The sequence below is a fragment of the Falco punctatus genome (genome assembly GCF_963210335.1).
Source record: "Falco punctatus genome assembly, chromosome: 18".
NCBI classification, from domain to species: domain Eukaryota; kingdom Metazoa; phylum Chordata; class Aves; order Falconiformes; family Falconidae; genus Falco; species Falco punctatus.
Genome location: NC_137598.1, coordinates 2,078,279 through 2,098,337, shown reverse-complemented (window position 1 = coordinate 2,098,337; position 20,059 = coordinate 2,078,279). Strand labels below are relative to the sequence as shown.

At 56.7% G+C, this 20,059-nt stretch overlaps 2 protein-coding genes across 6 annotated transcripts; both read left to right on the top strand.

Moving 5' to 3' along the window:
• The first annotated feature begins 67 nt into the window (after positions 1 to 67).
• On the top strand, positions 68 to 10,885 carry LOC308054929 (signaling lymphocytic activation molecule-like). 2 transcript variants are annotated; one of them, XM_080368397.1, is made up of 7 exons: positions 68 to 3,241; positions 6,159 to 6,485; positions 6,808 to 7,089; positions 8,100 to 8,210; positions 8,853 to 8,932; positions 9,532 to 9,699; positions 9,816 to 10,885. In XM_080368397.1, the coding sequence occupies exons 1-7, from the start codon at positions 3,190 to 3,192 to the stop codon at positions 9,870 to 9,872; spliced, it is 1,077 nt and encodes a 358-aa protein (XP_080224523.1). In that variant the 5' UTR covers positions 68 to 3,189; the 3' UTR covers positions 9,873 to 10,885. The 2 variants fall into 2 exon arrangements, with proteins under 2 accessions (XP_080224523.1, XP_080224524.1); XM_080368398.1 differs by lacking the exon at positions 68 to 3,241 and adding an exon at positions 3,252 to 6,067.
• Positions 10,886 to 11,022: 137 nt separating this feature from the next.
• Positions 11,023 to 19,881, top strand: LOC308054928 (SLAM family member 7-like). Of its 4 annotated transcripts, XM_080368393.1 has the most exons (9): positions 11,023 to 12,456; positions 14,403 to 14,696; positions 14,794 to 15,057; positions 15,228 to 15,254; positions 15,925 to 16,026; positions 16,188 to 16,232; positions 17,756 to 17,808; positions 18,165 to 18,275; positions 18,508 to 19,881. In XM_080368393.1, exons 1-9 carry the CDS (start codon positions 12,288 to 12,290, stop codon positions 18,616 to 18,618), a joined length of 1,176 nt encoding a protein of 391 aa, XP_080224519.1. In that variant the 5' UTR covers positions 11,023 to 12,287; the 3' UTR covers positions 18,619 to 19,881. The 4 variants fall into 4 exon arrangements, with proteins under 4 accessions (XP_080224519.1, XP_080224520.1, XP_080224522.1 ...); XM_080368394.1 differs by lacking the exon at positions 15,228 to 15,254; XM_080368396.1 differs by lacking the exons at positions 17,756 to 17,808; positions 18,165 to 18,275; positions 18,508 to 19,881 and adding an exon at positions 16,478 to 17,001.
• The last annotated feature ends 178 nt before the right edge of the window (positions 19,882 to 20,059 follow it).

Sequence of the window (20,059 nt, the reverse complement as noted above, 5' to 3'; positions counted from 1 at the left end):
GGTTAACTGCTTGGAAATCCTCTTCTCCCCAGCCCTGGGATCTGTGAGGAAACCCAATCTAACCCTTTCCTGGGGGTCCTCAGCCATCACCTGCTGTGGGTGATGCCCTTGATGGGACTGATGAGCCGTGGGACAGTGCAGGACAGTGCACGATGTGTTTAGCCTGAAACTGGGGACACCGGCTGGGTGCAAGGACACCAGAGCATCTCGTGGGGGCAGAACTAAGGTGGTGCTTTTCTCTCTGTGAGGGAGGGATCCGCAGGGTGACTATGGCCTCTGTCTTCAGAAATGTCTCTGTACACATGAAATTAATTTTAACCCTAAAGACCACATTTTTAGGTGCCTGTTCTGCATTCTCTGGGCTGGGCTTGGCTGCAAAGGGTGCTCATGGACTGCAGGAGATGATGGAAGGAGCCGTGTTTCCCACCCAACACCCTTGCTGGGGACAGGAGCCCCTCCACAGTTGTCCCCCACAGGAGGAGCTGGTTCTGGATGGCGGGACATGGGCTGTTGGGGTGGGAGGATGCGTCTTGTGAATGATGGTGATGGTCCCTCAGCCTGCAAGGAGGGATGGGGACATGTTTCAGGGCCACCGCAGCCCTGGGACGTGGCTGCTCCAGTGAAGCAGCTCAAGAAAGGGGAGAACCAGGTTCCTACCCTCCATAAAACCCAAGAGGCATCGCTCTCCAGAACTGTTTTTAAGTAAAGACACCTAAGGTCAGATTCATCAAAGGATCAACAGGGACCTCGCTGACTCATTTGAAAAATCAGTAAGGAGCACGAGTCTGGGGGCCTTGGTGAGGACAGACCTGAGCAGAGAAATGGGGGAGCCCTGTGGGTTGGTTACAGAAGCTGTCAAGGGGAGTTGTGACCCCTGGGGTCTGCATTTCATTTATTGGGGAGGGGGATTAGGGTGGGACATGGCATGGTCTATCCCCAGAGAGGGTCAAAGTGAATTATTAATTATTTCTTAATAGAGAGATCACTTAAGGAAGGGCAGTTTGCGGTTACCAACCACATGGTTACCCCACCAACCCCTTTCCAGCAGACCCCCTCCGAGCCCTGCGGTAAAGGCTGGTGGCAGGGGCTGCAGGCTCGGGGTGGGGGTCCTTGGTGGGTGGCTGCCTGGTGAGGGGGATTTTGGATTCCCACCCTGGGGGTAATTACCAGCTTGGGGTAATTTCTACTGGTGGGCTGATGGTTTCAGCACCAATGTATATTTTTGCAGAAATCCACCCCCCCTTGTTGAAAATATTTGCTTGGGTCTTGGTCCTTTCCTATATGGAGGTTTGGGGCTCTTCTGCCTCTCAGAAAATCCAGGATGACCGCTGAGCATCAGCATATAACTTCCTGCGAGGAACAAATACGGAGATTGGTGCCATACCTCAGGCACCTTTCCAGCCAGGAGACTTCAGCCTGAGCTAATAGGGACAGTAAAAGGCTTTAGGATTGTTCTGTTTGGTTAAAGGAGGATTTTTGTGCCCCCAAGTGCTTCTTGGAGGGATTTTTTCTTGATGGTTTTGCATGTTGAACTATTTTCTCTGTTTCTCCTGGTGGGTGTCAGCCCAGCGTGGTAGCACTCCAAGGGTGCTATCAGGCTTTTATGCCTTTCCTGGACCAGTTTGTGGTCAATGGTCTTCTCTGTGCCCTCCCTGCGGCCAAGCCGGTGGGGCCCGTCCACCGAAGACCTCCTTCCAGCAGGATTTGTGCCGGGTCAGCTTGTCCATCTGCAAAATGCCCCAAGGTGACCACAACTCCTTCCCTGGCCAAGTCCTCCATCCAGGAGCCAGCTGCCGCGGGTGGGAACCGCCGTGTTTCAGCCCAAAGCTCCTTGTCTGCATGCATGGGGCGAGAAAAGGAGCCAAATTCCCTCGTGCTGCCCTTCCTCATACTTTTTTTCTTTTTTTCCCCTCTGCTGAGCTGTTGCACAAACTGCTGGTTATTGGGAAATGGTTTGGTGGGTTGGTTTTTTTTTTTCTCAGCCCGTTGCTTTCGGAGCAGAAAGGAGCAGCCTGGCAGGATGCTGGGGTGGTTGAGTGTGGTTTTAGGCAACAAAACTCGCAGAGGTCTTGGAGTCTGGCTCCACTGAAAAGTGGTGGGATTTAAGTTAACCCTTCCAGCACTCACAGTCGGTTTAAAACAGCGGAGGAATTCCTGCTTCGCGCCGTTGCCTCCGCTCTTCTCCGAAAACCAGAAAAAACAACGAGAATGTGAAGAAAGCGATAGGAAAAAACCCTTCTCCCATTTTCAAGCTGCGCGGGCTGAGCATCCCCTGGAGGTGAATAATTCATTCCACTAAAAACACGAAAACAACCAAGCTTGTCTCACCCCTTCCCAGCAGCGGAACAAGTGAGTGGCATTTTCCCCGTCCTCCCCATCCCTGGCTCTCCACTGAGCACAGGAAGCTGTGGTCCTTGCTCCATTCCCACCAGGGGGGGGACCTCCATGGCAGGGGGGGGACCATCCCCATCCCTGAGCACTTGCGGTGGGGCTGGCCTTGAAGAGGAGCAAACTGAAGTCCAGGCTCAACTCCCTTGAGTCTTCAGCTTGGGAACAAGGGGTGGGGTTTTCCTCAGTTGGTTTTTAAAGACCACCCATACTCCTCCTCGTTGTAACTCCTATGCAGGCCAAAGCAGGGATATGGATTAATGCTGGAATATTTGAGGCTTTCCTGCAGCAGTGGGCATCGCGGCTGTGAAGGCTGGTGCACGCCGGTTCTCAGGGTGGGCTTTGTGCTGGGTCCCAGCCCCATGGCGTGCGGATGAAGAAGCAGCTGGGATGATGCCACACCACCTGCCTCCACCCCTGCGGTGGTAGCAGGGTTTGAAGGCTCTGTACAGCCCCGGGAAGCTGTTACTGTATGTGAAATTATCTTTTTTGCTGGTTGTTTCCTCTTCTTTTGGGGTCAGGTTAAAGACTGCAGGATGATGCAGTTCTGGTACAAACTAGAAAATGATGCTCCGTTTCCTTCTGCCGGTCTCTTGGGGTGTCTCCAGCAGAGCATTCAGCAGCACAACTCAGTGCTTTGAATACTTTCCACTCAAGAGAAAAGAAAAAAAAAAAAAAAGAGTAATTCAGCCAAAAACAGGAAACACATGGCCGGGGGCAGGTCTCTGATTTGAGTACACCTGTTCTTATAATGAGCCCAGCAACAATTAACTCCACTGCAGACGACTGGTGAACAGAGACATGGGCTGCAGCGTGTGTCTCTGGCTGCTGATCTCTCTCGGCCGTGTTTGGGGTACGTATGTTTTCCTCTCCGTGAAATACCTCGGTTCAGATTGTTTTGGAATTTTTGTCAGATATTAAGACCTTTAGAAATCGCGAGCTGTGTGCCGGGTGGACGGGCAGATCGAGTATAAATATTCATATAGAAGATAAATGGCTTGCAACTCCAAGCTGGATGTGTGGTGCATCCCTAATACGCTCCTACTAGTCAGGCTGAGGGAGGAGAGAATAAAAGATGATGAATGAACAAAGACGGTGATGGAGAAAGTGTAGCTGCAGTAGTGAAGCACTCTACCGTGTGTTTTAATGGGGTATTCATAACGCCGAGCAAATAATTTAGTACCAGATGTGAACTGGGGTACTTGAGATGAAGGACCTTGGTGGATTGTCTCGCTCCGTGATACTGAGTGTCTCGGATCAAGAGGTGCCAGTGGGCTGGGAGATGGTACCCGAGCAGTAAAGTGTGTGTAAGGTGAGTGGAAAGGGAGTGGCAGTGGGGCGATGCCTGTTTTCTGGGTGCCAGGAGAGCCCTGGCCAGCTGTGGGTGATCTCCTGGGGAGGATGTCCTGGATGAGTCGAAATCCTCTGCCCAGAGCAGCTGGTCAGGGAATGAGGAGCACCTGGATTCCCCAGGGCTCCTCGCCTCCCAGCCCATCGATGGTTATGGGAGGATGCTGCAAAATCGGGTTTGGTGGCACTGAGCCCCTGCAAGAGCACTGGGGTGAGTCAGGACGCCCCAGCAGAGCAGAGCAAAGGGACCTCTGACTAATCCTGACCCCCTTCTCAGTGCCAGCTTGATGGCTGTTCTTCCCTGGGGACACTGTGTGTGTCCCCACGGCCCCATAACCCCTCTGCCACTGCATCTGTGTAGCTGCTGGGTATAAAACAAAGGGCTTGGCCAGGAAACCGGAGCCCTCGCTGGGCTGGGGTTTCTCCTCGGCTCTGCTGGCTCGCAGTTACTCGAATACCTGCCTTTAAACCCCCCCGGGCTTTTCTGCCTGGCCAGCACACCGAAAGCCCCACGGGCCCAATACCTGCTGTGGGGCTGCTCTGGATCTAGTGCTGTTCCAACACGGATCGCTTGCCTCCCTCCAGCCGAGCTTCGGCACTGATACTTTCCGTCCCCTTTACATCCCTCCTCCTGCAGCCTTGCTCCCGCTGACCTGTCTTCCCAGCAAAGGAGATGCTGTTTGCCAGAGCGGAGGGTTTTTCTCATGTGATATAAAAAGGGCTTTTCCATTTGGTGATTAACGAGGAGCCTGACCGCTGCACATCAAAAATACACATTGCTGAGAAAATACAGCATCCGTCTGAGCGCTGGGCTTTACAGTAAATGTATTGGCGAAAAAATGGGTGATGGACTGGGTCAGCTGGACCGTGGAGTTTCTGTGGGGTGACAGTCGTGTCCGCATGGCTGCTTTGGTGGTGGGGAGATGCAGTTCATGGGGAGAGCTCAGAAACTGCTGTGTTTTGTGCCACTGAGGGGGAAAAACTAAGCCATGGCACTCGAGGTGGTGGTGGGGAGAGGTCTGTGGTTTTTACTGGAACTGTATGTGCTGCAGGAGAGGCGGATACTGGGCTTACCTGGGCCTCCCCAGACTTATTTTTCTGGGGTAGGTGTCGTGTCCCCCCCCCCCCCCCTTTTTCTTTTTCCCTCTGGGGCAAAGCCTCACCCTGCTGGAAAGAAGTTGGTAGGAAACATGGGGGTGACGCCGGGGGGGGGTCCCTTCCATGCTCCCACTGTCGATGGCTGGCAGCAGCGCTGAGCTGGCACCTCTCCCCACGCTGTTTCCTACAAAAACAAACTTGTTTGCCCAGTGATGAGGGCAAACACGAATCATTGCTTTACAGCGAAAGACAGGAAAGGGTCTGGGGGAGAAGACGCCCCCATGTGCTCTCCAGGAAATCCAGGTGGTTGCGATGCTTTGGGACGTGTGGGAGATACCTGCACCTCTCTTCTGAAGAGCACTTTTCCTTGGCCACCAAGATGCACACCTGGGACCACGTTGACCAGTAGGACAACCTGGGATTTACCCCCGAGCCCAGTTCCAGGGGGCTGCAATTCCTACAAAGTCCCACTGAAGGTCTCTGGAGCTGAGGCACTCACGGGAGGTGGATGCCCTGACGTGCACCAAGCTGCAGGCTTTGGCCAAGAGCCACCGTACATCGCTCCCCTCTGGACTGCTCTGGTGTCACCGGGACTTCTCCAGGCTGGTCCTACCAATGCCAGCACCCTTCTCCCAGGACCAGCATCACCACCAGACCTGGACCACAAGTGCCTTCCCCTGCTGGAAGCAGCCCTGCTCCATGGGGTGATGTTTCACCGCACTGGCTGGCTGTGTCAACAGAAAACCCAGAATCTCAAATCAGGATTTGGCCATCATGCACAGCAGCGCCCGACATGGGGGAATGCTGAGGCTGATGCAAACAAACTCTCTTGCTTTGCTCTGGGAAGGCAGGAGTGGGGAGGAAGAGCAGAGGAAGGCAACGCTCCTCCTCTGGCTGCTGAGCTGAGTTCTTGACTCGCATCCTTTGGGGTCCAGGATGTGGGGCTGAGGGCTGGGGGTCGCTCTGTTGGTTCTGGGGGTGGTCCTGTGGCTTGAGAATGAGGCAGAGCTCATGCTGAGCCCTGCTGTGTAGTGTGTGTTCCCCCCTGCCAGCAATCGCTGGCACAGGATGTGGTGGATAACCCCGAGCGTGAAAATGCAGATAGATAAATCAGTTGAAAATTGAGCAGATTATCTCGTACAACCCAAGCTGCCTCCAGTCTGCGGATTACCAGGGTTGGTCTGATGCTGTCACCGGCTTCTGCAGCCCTGTGGGCATCTGCCTTCCTCTGGTAGAGCAGGGATGGGGATGGGGATGGTCGCTCTGAGCCCCCCCCCATGTCTCCCTGCCTGCCTCAGCCCTTCTCTCCGCTCTCCTCCCAGGCATGGGCCATGGGGCGAGGGAGATGGTGCTGGGCACCTTGGGGAAGGCGACGACATTGCAGATCCCCCCCGACCTCCGGGACCTCACCCTGCGTTTCGGAGAGGCTGTCTGGAAGCGGGACACGGAGGACCCGCAGAGGAAACTCGTCCTGCTCAAGTACTTGGATGGCAACTACACCAACTACATGCAGGGACGAGCTCTCTTCCACAGACTGAACTTTTCCCTGGAGATCCTGAACACCAGCCGGCAGGACGGGCAGCTCTACGAGTACATTGTCAGCAAGGGGCCGGAGGAGAAAGTCTGGCAGATACAGCTGCAGGTGTATGGTGAGACGCGCGGCTTCGGGAGGACCCTGTTGGATGCTGGGAGCAGGTCTGGGAGGTGGGTGGAGGATGGCCACTCTGGTGTCAGGATGCTGAAGTGAGTCCAGGACCCCCTTGCAGCCCTGTATGGGTACCCCAAGGAGCCTTCGGGTGTGAAGCCCATGTCCCTTTCTAATGCTGTTTGCAGTGAGTCTGGGGCCAGACTGTTCCTCTCCATCTTCCAGGGATTTAGGAGATGCCAGCAGGATTTCCCAGGCAGTGGCCAAGGCAACGTTCTCATCCTTCTCCAGACACAAACCTTTGTCCCCTCCCTCCCTCTCCCCAGAGCCAGTGTCTGATCCCAGCATCCAGATCCTCAGCCAGGTACTGGCTAACGGCAGCTGCACCATCACCCTCAACTGCACGGCGGCGCGAGGGGACAGCATCTCCTACAGCTGGGGCAGCCAGAACAGCAGCATCTCGCAGCTCTGCTCCCGCAACGGCAGCCTCCTGCACCTCTCCTACCCGCTGCAGAACACAAGCATCCCCTGCACCTGCACGGCCAGCAACCCCATCAGCACCCGGGTCATCGTCTTCAACTCCTCCAAGTGCAGCTATGACCAAGGGGGTAAGTCCCCAGTTGCTGACCTGGCTCCCTCCAGCCTCCCGGTCCTGCTCTTACTGGGCAGGGGGAATTTCATGCTGCTTTTGGCAGCCCCAAAGGAGCCTTTTGGCAAGAAAAGTGGCCACTGCGTCACCTGCCCAGCCCTTTCTGTAAATGCTGGCTGCCTGCCTGCCTCCACCGACGGCTGGGTCATCCCACTTGCCGCGCACCGCTGCTCGGGGCTCGTTTTAAATGCATGAGACTAATCTGCTGGGTGGTTTGGGGGTGTTAAAAACCCAGGGACAACTTCCCCTTTGGGCTAAAAGTCACACTCTTTCTCACCGGGATTTTTTAGCACACCTCGTGACCTGGGGGGACTTTTGCTGGGGCTGGGCAGCGTGGTGGCTGCCCCTTTCCCTGGGGACCCGTGGATGAAGTCACCCCTCTGCTGGGGCTCTCACGGTGACTTGTGCTGGGAAAAGATCCCTCTGGGGAAGACAGTTGGGACTCTGGCTTAGGAAAAGGGAGATGCTGAAATGAGATGCTCCAAGGGGGTTTTGGGCTTGTTTCTCACCCCCTTGCGCTGGGGGACAACCCCTGCAAGGTGTCACTGTCTGTGGGATGGGAGCAGGGCCACCCCAGGGGCTTCCTGGGGGTGGGAACCTGGCTGGAGCTGCGGAGCTCTGTCCCAGGGTGCTCTTCCAGTGTACCTGCTGTGCGAGGGCATTTTACAGGGGGGCTGCCTCCCCGCAGGCCCCCATAAAGCCACCGGAGACGTTTTTAGGGCTTTATCTGGCCCTGATCTGCCCCCCAGCAGGTTTTTCGCTGACTGTTGTGGTCTGGAGGAGGTTAACGAGAGCTCCATTCTAAAGGAGCGTTTCCTGCCCCCTTGTTTCCTGTTCTATTCAAATCATCAGCCCAAACGAGGTGATGAGCAGAGGAAAGATTTTAGCAGCCCACTCTGCTCAGCTCTGGGTGACCTTGAAGCCCAGGGCCGGCGGCTGACCCCCTCCCCTCTTTGCCCCCCATCTCAGGCAGTGCCGGGCTGAGGAGGGAGCATCTGGTGCTGCTGGTGGTGTTGCCCATCGCTGCAGTGATCGTGCTCATCGGTGCCTTCGTGGCCACCCATTTGGCCATGCCCATGGGTGAGTGCTGCGAGGGAGGGTGCTGGGCTGGTTGGTGGTCCTCAGCTGGGGTGGGCCTTGTGGGGGGAGAGAAGTTGCCCCCAACCATCCTGGTGAACAGACCCAGGGGCTGATTCCTGCGGGCACCTAGTCTACAGAGTACCCTGGCCCTTGGGAAAGTGTTAAACGTGTTTCTTTTGAAGCAGAGAGCCAAAGGCAGGAAGGAAACCAGCTTAAAAGAAAAAAAAAAAAAAAAAAGAAGAAGAAAAAAAGAAACGTACCGGCACGTGATTTCTAATGCTTTACCCATATGATGGGCTCTTGAGATCATACTGCAGTCTCAAGGGGAATGGAACGATCTCAGCCCAGATTAGAGCAAGCACCATCTCTCTGAGCGCCTCATCCAGGCTGTGCCCTCCCTTCCCATTCCCTGTCTAGTGACAAATTTGCAAAACTGACCTGTGGTGCCCAGAAATCCTCTGACCGAGGCCAGGCAGCTGCAACATAGGGATGCAGCAGAGTCCAGCCAGGGAGCACCGTGCTGGGAAGGGAACCAGCATGGGCTCACCTCACCGTGCCTCAGCTGTGGCTGGCAAAGTGCTGGGATCCCTCCCCAGGTCCCTGCTCCCCTCCCAGCTCGGTGACTTGTTTATCCCTTCGCAGCTGGCCGGGAGCAGGAGCAGTCGCCGCTCGCCGAGAACAATGCGGTGCACACCATCTACTCCCAAGTGCAGCGGGTGCAGGTGAGCCATGACCAGCACGACCCCAGCCAGCCTCGGTGCATGGGGGAAAAATGCTCCTTTAGCCCTGGAAATGCTCCTTTAGCTACAGGACCCCAAGCACTGCAGCCAGCAGGGAGGGTGGGCACGATGCTGCCAGGGTTTCTTGGGTGGGCAGGGGTCTCTGACTGCAGCATCCTGACCTCAGGAGGCAGCACCCAAAGCTCTGGGTGGTTGCTGGGTGCCTCCTCGCTGGTCTGCAGCACGCTCAGTGATGGGCTTTGGCCACTGGGTATCAACTCGTCCCTGTGACTGGTGAAGGAGTGGGTGAAATTGTGGTTGGGGGGGACTGAGGTGGCCGTGGGCTCGCTGGGGTCACCCATCCCTGTTGTTGCTGGGGTCAGCCTGGTCGCTGTTAATTTGGGAATCACTGGGAATGCGGTGGCTTCCCCAACCCCCAGCATCCCAGAGTGGCTTTGGGGACAGACTGTGTGGTGTCCCCCCCCGGCCAAATCCTGCTCAATGCAAACTGGGGAAGAATCGGTGGGTGCCTGTAGGGTGGAGGGAGGGAAGGCCCCCCCGGCAAGCTGCCTGCCGCTGCTCATCCTTCGCCCTCCATGCAGAAGCAGAAATGCCCCCCTGCCGCCGAGCACCCCTCCTGCACCACCATCTATGCTGCAGCCACTGGCCTGCCCCCAGACACGGCCCTGGCCCCCGGCACAGCCCCCCATGCCCCACGCAGCCCCCTGACACAGCCGCCTGCCCCGCAGGGCCATGCACCCCTCTCACAGGTAAGGGTGCCTGCCCTCCCCAGTCCTCACCCTGGCTGGGCATTGCTGTGGGATGACCCACAGCCCCCCCAGCTCAGGCACCTCGCCGACCCCTCTGCTTCCCCACTCTTTTGCAGAGCCCCGACAAGGAGCCCATGACCGTTTACGCCAGCGTGATGATGCCCATGGCCTGAACTTCTCCTGGCAGCAGGCAGCAGCCCAGCCTCTGCTCACCGGCCACCGACATCCCCATTCCCAGCTGGAGGAAACCCTGCTCGTCCCTTGGGAATTGGGGCAAACCCCTCCGGCATGTGCCAACCCGTACTGAATTGAGCTGGGGCTGCGACAACAGCCACGGAGGTGAGGGATGGAGGAGGAAAGCAGGGCTGAAGGAAGGCATGAAATCTCACCAGGTCACAGCTCAGGGCAGCCAGCAAGATGCTGAAGCACCGGGAGAAGGTCGAGGGGCTCTGGGTACAACCCCGCAGCCGGGCATGAGCGAGAGAGAGAGAACTGGCACCTCGGAGGGAAAGAGTTGGTGCAGCAGCACTGGGAAGTGTGGCTGGAGTAGGTCTGGACCCCAACCGCATCCCTGCCCTGTGGGTTTTCACCCCACAGCCTCATCCTGCGGCCCCAGATTCACTAGAGGGAGCCCCCAGCTCATGGCAGCTGGTGACACCGATGACGCATGGGGACGTGGCTTAAATGTAGCAGTGGGAAAAATAAGAAGCATTTTTTTTTGTTTGTTTTTTTCAACCTCTGCTCCACAACCGGTTATGAAACTTGGTTCAAAGACAGTTTTGCAATCCCCTCGGGGCTGAGCCCTGCCCTGCACCGGGGGCACCGGCAGCCCGCACCTGGGGAAGCAGCCGTGTCCCACCGCATTTTTCCATCCCCATCCTTTTCCACCGATGACTACAGGAACAGGGGAGGTTCTTCCAGGTGGACTATTTAAAGCTGAATTTCTGGCTGAGAGGGGGAGGCAGCCCCTGTCTGCAGCAGCTCCCGACTTCCCTGCAGAAATACCGAGCGGGGGGATGCTGGAGGTGGCCTGGATGAGGGACTAGGGCTGCAAAAAAACTTTCAACCCCCTCCCCATCCTAGTCTGAGCCATTTTATAACCCCAGCATAACTCAGCTCGTGCGGCAGGTCTGATCTCACGTGCTGCTGTGAAGGAAAAGGAAAATAAATTTACAGTAAAGCCTTTTGGAAAGGTTTGCTTCAGGATTGTGTCAGGGGCTGGATTAGGCTTTGCTGGGGGCGGGAAGAAATTGGTGTTTTGGACCTTTCTAGCTTCCTCCTTTTGTTACTGTAGAAAATCAGCTGAGCTTCTTCCTTGGAAAAGTCTGCCTGCAAAGTAACTCCTTCCCCCAGAAGAGTAGGAAGGTCAATGGAAGGGCAAAGTCACGCTGGTCCTTGCACCTCTGAAATGGTGTAAATGCTCCAAATGCTGTGCCTGGCTCTGGGTGCAGGATGGAGCCCAGTGCTACCCGTGCTGGTCCTTGCCGAATGCTGGGGCACCCTGTGATGTGCCTCCCCGGTGGGCAGCCAGGCGTCATGGCCGGCCCCACGGCTGCCAGGGGACCACAGATGCTCGATGCGGGGAAGAACTCGAGTAAAAATGTGAATATTGCCATTGCAGAGGAGCATCGAGCTGTGATGCTGCAGACTCCCAGGTGACGGACTCCAAGGGACTTACAGGGTGACTTGTCCCCAGGGGTGTTTGTGCCTCTCGTCCTCCCTCCCCCACCGGGGTGTGGTGAAAGAGAGGAGCTGTTTTTAGACAGCTCAGTGATACTGGTGCTTCCGGATTGAGCAACGATGCTGGTCCCTGTGCCCTATGCTGGTCCCTGTGCCCAACATTTCCCAGCTGGTCCAGCACACTTCCCCCACCTGAATTTCAGTATGATGCCAGTGTCATGCTACTTCCCAGAATAACCTGAATTGGGGAAGTGGTTGCTTTCCCTACAGCTGTCGTTTAACTGTCTTGTCTAGGGGGGGTGGAGTTGGGGTCTCAGCATCCCTCATTGTAGAGGAATGAAGGCAGTGGGTTGATTAGTGTTGATAATATGCATCTGTGGCCTTGCCTTGAAGGCAGGGGGTTGATGGACATGGACGATGTGTAGCTGTAGCTCTTCCCGCTAAGTAGTTAAATATCCCTGAGGATTGTGGGAGAGGTGGTCAGACAGGAGGAGCAGTGTGGTCTGACCTCTGGAGTAAGGAGAAACAGCACGGACTGTAGCATCTGACTGATGACGGCCTACTAGTTTGTTTGTGCTGGAACACCTCATGAAGGATGTGCTGGTGACATCGGTCCATGGGCACCAGTGTGCTCCTGGGTGCTGACCCGTGATGGTCACCACGATATCCCTCGTGTAGGGGTCACACGAACCCCCTACAAGGGCTGGTTCTGTGGAGGAGCTGGGACACTTGTGCCCAGCCATGATGATGCTTTTTGTCCCAGCTGCCCCACTCACCTTTGCTTGGAAATGGAGTTTTCCAGCTCAAGGTTTCACTGTATGTGGGTGGACTCATCCCCTTTGTTGCCCTCCTTGTGGTAATGGCCTGATGTCATGGCTCCCTGACAGAGCACCCCCGTATTGCTACCCATGCAGCTGGGGGGTGGAAAGCTGCCTGTGCGCAGGCGCCGTGCGTTTCCTTTTTCTGCCACAATTTATGTAGTAGATGCTGGGTGCAGGGAGCTCCTCTCTACGTGCCACGTGTCCATGGATGTGTCTCGGTGCCTGCTGCTCCCCCTCCTCCTCCTCCACCAAGCAAGTAAGTGCGAGGTGCTCGTTTTCCCTCAGTGGTGGAAGGGATGGAGCCCACAAGGGCTCGGGGTGGGTTTAGGGGCTCGCAGGAGAGCAGAGGCAAGGCTGGCGTGTGTGACCAGTGGCGCAGGTGCAGCTCTGCGGGAATGGAGTTTGTCCCAAGGACGTTGGGTAAGCCAGGGTGAAAGATGCTCAGCATGACCCAATGCTGGTCTCCTGCTGTCGTTTGCTCCCCCCCTACTAACGAGGGAATGCATCAGGTCTTGGTTCTGGCTCAGTCTCCATCCAGCTGCTGCCAGACGTGCACCAGCCACTGAGTCCTCTGCTCTACTCCACGTTCAGGGAGCTTCCCTGTGTGTTGTCTCTGAGTTGTTTTTTTTTTTTTTTTATGCTCTGCGGTTTTGTTGTGGGTTATTTAGGGCCGTTTGGAACTGGAGGCACTTTCTGCCTCTTCTGGAAAGGGGCAGGGATGCTGCCTCTGCCCCAGCCCCCTCCCGGCAGCCGCGAGGGCGTTTAGCGCCGGATGAGCCTTCCAGCACTCATCTGCTGTTTCAACAGGATTTCCTTCTTCAAGTTTATCTCCCCAACCAGCTTTTGCGTGGTCGATGTGTGTTCTTGATGTCCTGGAGCTGACCCCATAGTGTCAGGCAGCAGGGACCAGAAATGCAGAGCCCTGGGGAGGTGACAATTGTGGGGTCTGGCTGCCCAGCGAAGCCAGGATCAGCTTGCTTTCCAGGAGCTGGGGAGAAACCCTTGTCCCCAGCCCAGACTGGACAGCACTGATTTTTAAATAGGGAAGCAGCCAAAATAAAAGGGAAATCTCCTCCTTCTCAGAAGAGTGGAGAAGCAGCTGCCTGTCTGGGGAAGAAGCCATCTCTTCTCTTGCTTGCTCATGTAGGTAACTTGGCCTTTTGGTGCGGTGATGAAAGGGAATCTACCTGACATTTCTGAGCTGTTGCAAGCTTCTCCTTGCACTTCTGTTTTGCACCTCAAAGTTCTGTTTCTTCCTTCTGCCCCGCCTTCACACATAGGAAGCAGTGTGGGTGTCTGGTAGCTGCAGGGGAGCCTGGTGCTGCTCACTTCATGAGCCCTTGTGGGATGTGAAAGCACAGGTCCTGCTGAGGGACCTCAGCCTAGAGCCTCCGAGACAATTAGTTTATTTAAAATAAAAAGGAATCCCCTAATTTCTGCAATCACCTCATGATGGAGCAGTTCCTTAGTGCCCTCTGCATCCAGCATCGGTGGTCCAGTGTGCATCCTCAGCCCTAGGGATACCCCAGAGGCTTCGGGGGAGCCAGCAATGTGTGCTGGCAGCCCAGAAAGCCACCAAATCCCAGGCTGCACCTCCAGCAGCATGGCCAGTGGGTCGAGGTGGGGGATTCTCCTGCTCTGCTCTGGTGAGACCCCCTCCTGCCCGCAGCACTGCGTCCTCCTCTGGGGTCCTCAGATGGGCACGGACAGAGGCGAGAGCTGGACCCCCTCTGCTGGGTGGCCAGGCTGGGAGCTGGGGGGCTCAGCCTGGAGAGGAGATGGCTCCAGGGAGAAATCTGTTGCACTGAGGGTGGTGAGACCCCTCACAGTGGGTGCCCTGTCCCTGGAGACACTCAAGTTCAAGTTCGATGGGGCTCTGAGCGCTGGCTCTAGTGGAAAGTGTCCCAGCCGTGGCAGAGGGTGGGACTAAATGGCACTTAAAGGTCCCAAACCATCTGATGATGCTACAGCTTTGTCTGTAGCTGAGCAGAGGTGCTGTGTGTGACAACACGGGGGGCTCCGGGCCCCTATAGTTCAGCCTGTCCATGGCATCACGCTGTGTGATCGCAGCACAGAAAGGCTCTTCTTTCGGCCAAGGACCCTTCTCCAGCAGCCAGCCCCCAAGCTTGCTGGGTATCGTCTCGTCCCCCCGCCCCCCCCCCCTCCCGGGCATGCTGTCTTCAGCCCCGCTTCTCTCCCCAGCGTGTGACGGTGAAGGGGAAGAGGTGATTGGGACCGTGGGCAAGTCCGTCACCTTCCACCTCCAGAGCCTGGATGGAAAAGCCGTGGCCTGGAGCTTTCACAACGATGTCATAGTGACTGTGGAAATCGGCAATCCACCTAAACCCACGTTTTTTGATGACAACTACAAGCCACGCTTGGCCTTCCCCATGACCGGCAGCGCGCTCACCATCTCCCAGCTGAGGATGGATGACAGTGGTGCCTACACTGCAAAGACCTCGAAGGCAAAAACCACCTTCACCCTACACGTGTACAGTAAGTGCCTTTCGGTGGTGGCCTTTTTCCTTTTTCCCTACACTTTGTGCTAAACCAGGGGGTTGGGGATGTCCTGACAGCCCCCTGCTTCCCACAGGGGAGCTGGTGGAGCCGGCGGTGACCTGCCTGGAGAAGAACTGCTCAGTCAGCGGCTGCTACTACACCCTGAGCTGTACCGTGTGGGACTCCAGCAACGTCTCCTACGCCTGGGACACGGGGGATGGGCTGTGGAGGAAGGGGTCCACGGTGGTGGTGGAGGAGCCGTCGCTGGGTGAGGAGCTGCTGCCACTCACGTGCATGGCACGAAACCCCGTCAGCAGCCACAACACCACTGTCATCTCACCCGCTGCCATCTGCGCAGGTAACAGCCGTGGGAAGATGCAGGAATGGGTGGTGGGGGTGGGTTGTATCCTGCTCCCAGTGGCTCCGGCTTTCCCCAGAGCTGTGCCTTGGCATGCAAAGGGAGAAATGCGGACCCTCGGCAGAAGCACTTACCTCTCTCCCTGTTCTCTCCCCTCGCCATGCCGCCAGAAAGCACAGCCCACCCTCCCAGCACTGGTGAGCTTCCCAACCACCCGTCCGTGTCTGGCCTCGCTCTTCAGTGTCTGAGTGTGCCCGAGCTCGCTAACAGCGTCCAGCCACCCTGGACCCCCATGGCTGGCGAGGGGGAGATGGGGAGCCTGAGCCCAGCACAGTCCATCTCTTCCCAAAACAGCTTGCAGGGGATATTCAGGCTGTCAGGGCAGTGCCCTCAGCATCCCTGCGCTGTCTTTGTCACCTGGGGAATTTGAGGAAAGGTGGTGTCCCCCCAAAAGTCCTGGCTTGGGCTGGGAGCATTGAATCAATCCATGCAACAGCAAGGCAGAGCCAAGGATGGGCTGGAGGTGGGAGCGTGGCTCCGTGTACCTGCTGCCCCCAGCCCACGGCGGGGATTTCCCCTCTCAAAAGCCATCCGTGAGGTCCAGAGAGGGGTGGGGGCAGCTGTGGCCATGGAGGGGCTGGGGTGGGAGTCCCTGATGCTGCTCTGTCTGCAAAGCCACTCGTCCTCGTGCAACGTGTCGCCTCCTTTCCATGTTAGACCGTGTTACCGGGAACTAAGGGTCCCTGCGAAGCAGGGGGGGGCTCGGTGGGATGCTGAAGCAGTGACGTGATGTTTCCTCCGGCTCTGATGCTGGGAAGAGGCAGATACATTTTGGGATGTTGTCACTTGACCTTCTTCTCTTTCAAGGCACCTACTCTAGCGGGCAGGCTGGAATCCTGGCCGCAGCGGTGATGGGAGCCTTGGTGCTTTTAGCCGTGGTTATCTTTGTGATCCACTGTAAATCCAAAGGTGAGCTGTTTCCCCTGCGGGTAACCATCCCTGCGGAGCTGGCACACAGGAGGTGGGACCTGAGGGGGGAGGACCTGACCTGGGGGCTGTGGCGGTGGGAGCTGAGGGTGCTGCGCAGGGTTTGCTTGTGCTGACGGAGCCCCGTGTCCCTTCTCCCCCAGGCTGGAGGATCTTCCGTTTGCCTGCAGCCGAGGCTGTGAACACAGGTAGGACTTTGGGGCTCCCCCAACCATCTCCCCCCCCCCCCCCCCCCCCCTTTTTACCTAGTTGGAATAACCTGCTCACATTAAGATCAAGAGGAAATAATTCAGGGCTGTGGCTTGGTCCCAGAGTGTACCTGACTCGTGGGACCCCAACACCTCCTCAAACCCCCATCCTGCCCACACAAAGGCAGGTGAAAGGGAACGATCCCAGACGATGTCATGGTGGCTGAAGCTGCACTCTCCCCCAGTTTGTCATTGGAAAACTTCGTGCCAGCCCAAGAAAAAGCCGGGAGCACAGCCGGGAGATCACCAAAGCAAGCAAAGATAAGAGCTTAGAAGAGACAACTGTGGGGGGCAGAGACAAGTGATGAGGACCTGTGTGCCCCATGGCCAGAAACAACCCCCCTGTAGCATCATGTGCAGCTGGAGCAGCCTCTGCCTGTCAGGGAAAGGTGGCTGGGGGAGAGATGAGAGGCTCCTGGGAGAGATGGAGCGGTGCGATGGGGCCGCCGGGGCTGATGCACACCCTTAGCATCGATTTGGGATCAGTTCTGCTAAACTTAGGGGTTCAGGCTGAGAAACCGGGTGGAAGAAGAGACCGCTGGACCAGTTTCTGCATCCTCTCCCTGATGTTCAGGGCTGTTTTGTTATGGGATGTGCCATGCCCATCGCTGCTATAACTGAGCTAATGCCCAGAAGAGATCTCTCTTTTTTATATGCTGACTTCTTGGTTGTTTCCATAAGCTAAAATAAAGCTGGCACAAACGGGGGAGTTCCTGCCTCATGTTTTGCATTTCCATCTGCCTGAGCGGGATGTCGGGATGCACCCAGCACCAGGACCACAGGCTCCTCCTGGCCGATAATTTGGATCCAGCTCTTCTATTGGGAACCATGGGCAAATCCTCTCCCTGAAGTGCTCCTCTCCGCACAAGCTGAAGCCTGCACGGCTGTTCCTCTCTGGGGCTGGCAGCAGCACTTCAAATGAGGAGCACTGAAATTTTGACCCCAAAATGGGATTATGAAGGATTTAAGTCCTCTCTCCCCTCCTCTGTTCGATGAGCCAAAGGATGAGCTGATGCTAACGCTTGCTGCAATGGTGGGGAAGTATGAAGGAGAGACAAATGCGTATCACCCTCAGAAAGCAGCTGGGGATCTGGCATTTAAATAGAAAAAGCTGATTTTCACCGGCAAGTCCCTTCGGCTGCTGTCCTTTGAGCTGGAAGCAAGCGCCCCGCTCCCACAGCGGCTGGGGCAGGAGGGATGCTGGGATGAGAAGCGATGTGATCCCTCGACCCTGCCCCCCAGCCAACATCTCCAGCAGCTCCAAGGGGCTGCCGGGTGCCGCAGCCCCTGCGTGGTTGGGATTTCACCCCACCCTGGCACCCTTTTAGCTGGGATTCCCTCCAGCCCTGTGTGAGGACCAGTATCCCACCAGCCCCACGGGTGATGCAGGGGGGTCCACTGCAGTCCCTTCCCAGCTGTGCAGCCTCCTCCCTCGCTGCCCTGCCACTTTTTTCTCCTTGCAGAGGCCAGCCCGGAGTGCATGACGGTGTATGCTCAAATCGGCCCTGCCCAGCAGGTGAGTCCACGCAGGCTCGTCCCCATCCTGTGCCAGACCGGGCTGTGCAGCTGGGGGGTCCCTGCATGGGAGGGGAATGGCCTGGGAGCCACGTGGCGGGGATGGGGAGGAAGGACAGCAGCTGGGCACCCCCTGGCTTTGTCTGTTATTTCCCCCTGGGAACTTGAAGGGGGACATGCCAGCGCTGGGGCTTGCCCAAAAGCAGCTGGCACGGCCGCAGCCGCTGCCTGCACTTCCCAGTGCCTCTGCAGGGTCTCTGCCCCCCACCCTCACTAAGCTGCTTCGGCTCTCCCAGGCTTTGAGATGCCTCTGCCAACTCCCAGCCCTGGCAACGCTTTTTAAAACGTTTTTCCCAGGTGCACCCGCAGAGTTCCTCTAACGCGAAGCAAGGGGAGCCAAACAGGATGCTGACCCCTGGTGTGGAGACCTCCAAAACCATCTATTCCACCATCCAGGCTATGGCCCAGGTGAGTGGGCACTCATGGCTCTCTCCCCCTCAGGGGCTCCGGCACCAAGCAAGGAGCTAGGCAAGACCCCAGAGTGAGAGACACAACCCCGGAGCAAGGGGCACGGTCAGACAGGTCTTCACTGGGCTTTCTTGGGGTCCAGCGCTTCGAACCAAGCCTGTGGGTCCCTTGTCCCTCGCCAGCGGAGGGATTGGCACCCACGAGCCCAGGCAGAGCTTTTGCCCTTTTGCAGCTGCAGACAGATGATGAGAAGATGGGTAACGGCATGCCAGGGTGCCAGAAGGAGTCGCTCAGCCAGCCAGCCTCCATGGACAGCCCCAGCAGGGCTCCGGTGTGCCCATGAGCCCGCTTTGCTCTCTGCCCACCCCTGGCCATGGGGCCGCAGCGTCCCCCCTTCCCTCCCCATCACTGCTGCCATCAATTCGCCTGTCAGCACCGGTCCCTGGCCATCGATGCGAGGATGTAAGCGCCCTGCGAGTGCAGGCTTCTCTGGCACAGGAGCTCTGCCTGTGTTTTGGCATCCATGTGGGGTTTGGGCTCCTTTTTCTGCCCTCTCTGACCAGATCAAGGCATATGGACCAAAACTGTGGCTGCAAGTCCAGCCCTCCTGGTCCAGGGACATGAGCTGATGCTCCTGGGATTTGCCCTGCAGCACCTCACAGCGCGGAGCCTCAGGACGAGTGGATGGGAAGACTTGAGGAGCCACTTAAAGCCTTTTGTACATTTCTTTCTTTTAATTTTTTTTTTTTGGCTATACTTTCAAACTTGGCAAGTACTTTGTTTGGTTGCTAAAACAAGAGGAAGCAAAAATAACACTTGGTGGTAGAAAGCTGAACACAGAACCATGGGTGCCTTTGCCCAGGCGCTGCGGTTTGGGTGCCAGCTGCTTCCCCAGCTCTCACTGCTCTCAGGTCCATCAGGGACCTTCCAAACCTCACAGCATCCTGCTCAGCACCGCTTTACACCAGCAGCGAGCAGCTTGCAGTCCCTTGAGACACAGCAGGGCTGTGCTCCAGGGGCAGAAGGTGGTCCAGGCTTGGGGGGAAAACAGGACAAGGGACATGGCTGGTGCCGTTCTGCTCCATTCCTTTGATGTGTTTGTATATGAGGTTTTATTCTTGGATGAAATATTTGTATGTGAAGCGCTCTCTTTCCAGAGTTCGGCAGCTTCCCAGCAGAGCTTTAGGGAGGAGAGCAGCTCTCGGAGCCCTGAGCGATGCAGGGATGCTGCATGGCGTGGTAGCGGCCACATCCTACTGGGATGTGTGTCCTGTGGTGGTTCACCCAGAGCTGGGACTTACAAGGACCTGGGTGCCCATCGAGCAGGACCCGGGGCACATCCCCACCCTCCCTTGCTCCCCAAACTTGCCTGGGGCTGACAACTGAGCCGAACACTCATGTTGGCATCAATTTTCCGGTGCCGCCGGACAGACAGACGCTGCCCGTGCCGGGAAGCCTCTTCCCGTGCGCGCTGCTTCCCTCTGCTCTTTGTCTTGTCTGCGCGGATAGTAAATTATTCAGGGATGAAACCGGAGATTTCTTTGAAGTGCCTGGCACAGGAGAGCCCTCTAGGAGCTACTGGAATAAAAATGCAAGACACATCTGAGCTCAATTTCTGTCTGCATATTATTTTCGGTGAAAACAGGCCATTATTGACGAGCCCGTGGAGTAGTTTGTTTGTTCTCTGTATTTTCACAGTATGTGACAGGCTTGTTTTTGAGTTCCTCAAATTCATGCCAATCAATTAAAAATATATACCTCAGTGGGGCATGCATTCTACCGGG

Bases quoted from the DNA above. Each gene is read 5' to 3' on its own strand.
- LOC308054929 (XM_080368397.1), top strand. From the start codon at position 3,190: ATGGGCTGCAGCGTGTGTCTCTGGCTGCTGATCTCTCTCGGCCGTGTT. The intron at 3,242-6,158 runs GTACGTATGTTT...CTCTCCTCCCAG, and splicing joins CTCTCTCGGCCGTGTTTGGG to GCATGGGCCATGGGGCGAGG. The intron at 8,211-8,852 runs GTGAGTGCTGCG...ATCCCTTCGCAG, and splicing joins CCATTTGGCCATGCCCATGG to CTGGCCGGGAGCAGGAGCAG.
- LOC308054928 (XM_080368393.1), top strand. From the start codon at position 12,288: ATGCAGCTGGGGGGTGGAAAGCTGCCTGTGCGCAGGCGCCGTGCGTTT. The intron at 15,058-15,227 runs GTAACAGCCGTG...CCATGCCGCCAG, and splicing joins ACCCGCTGCCATCTGCGCAG to AAAGCACAGCCCACCCTCCC. The intron at 16,233-17,755 runs GTAGGACTTTGG...TTCTCCTTGCAG, and splicing joins AGCCGAGGCTGTGAACACAG to AGGCCAGCCCGGAGTGCATG.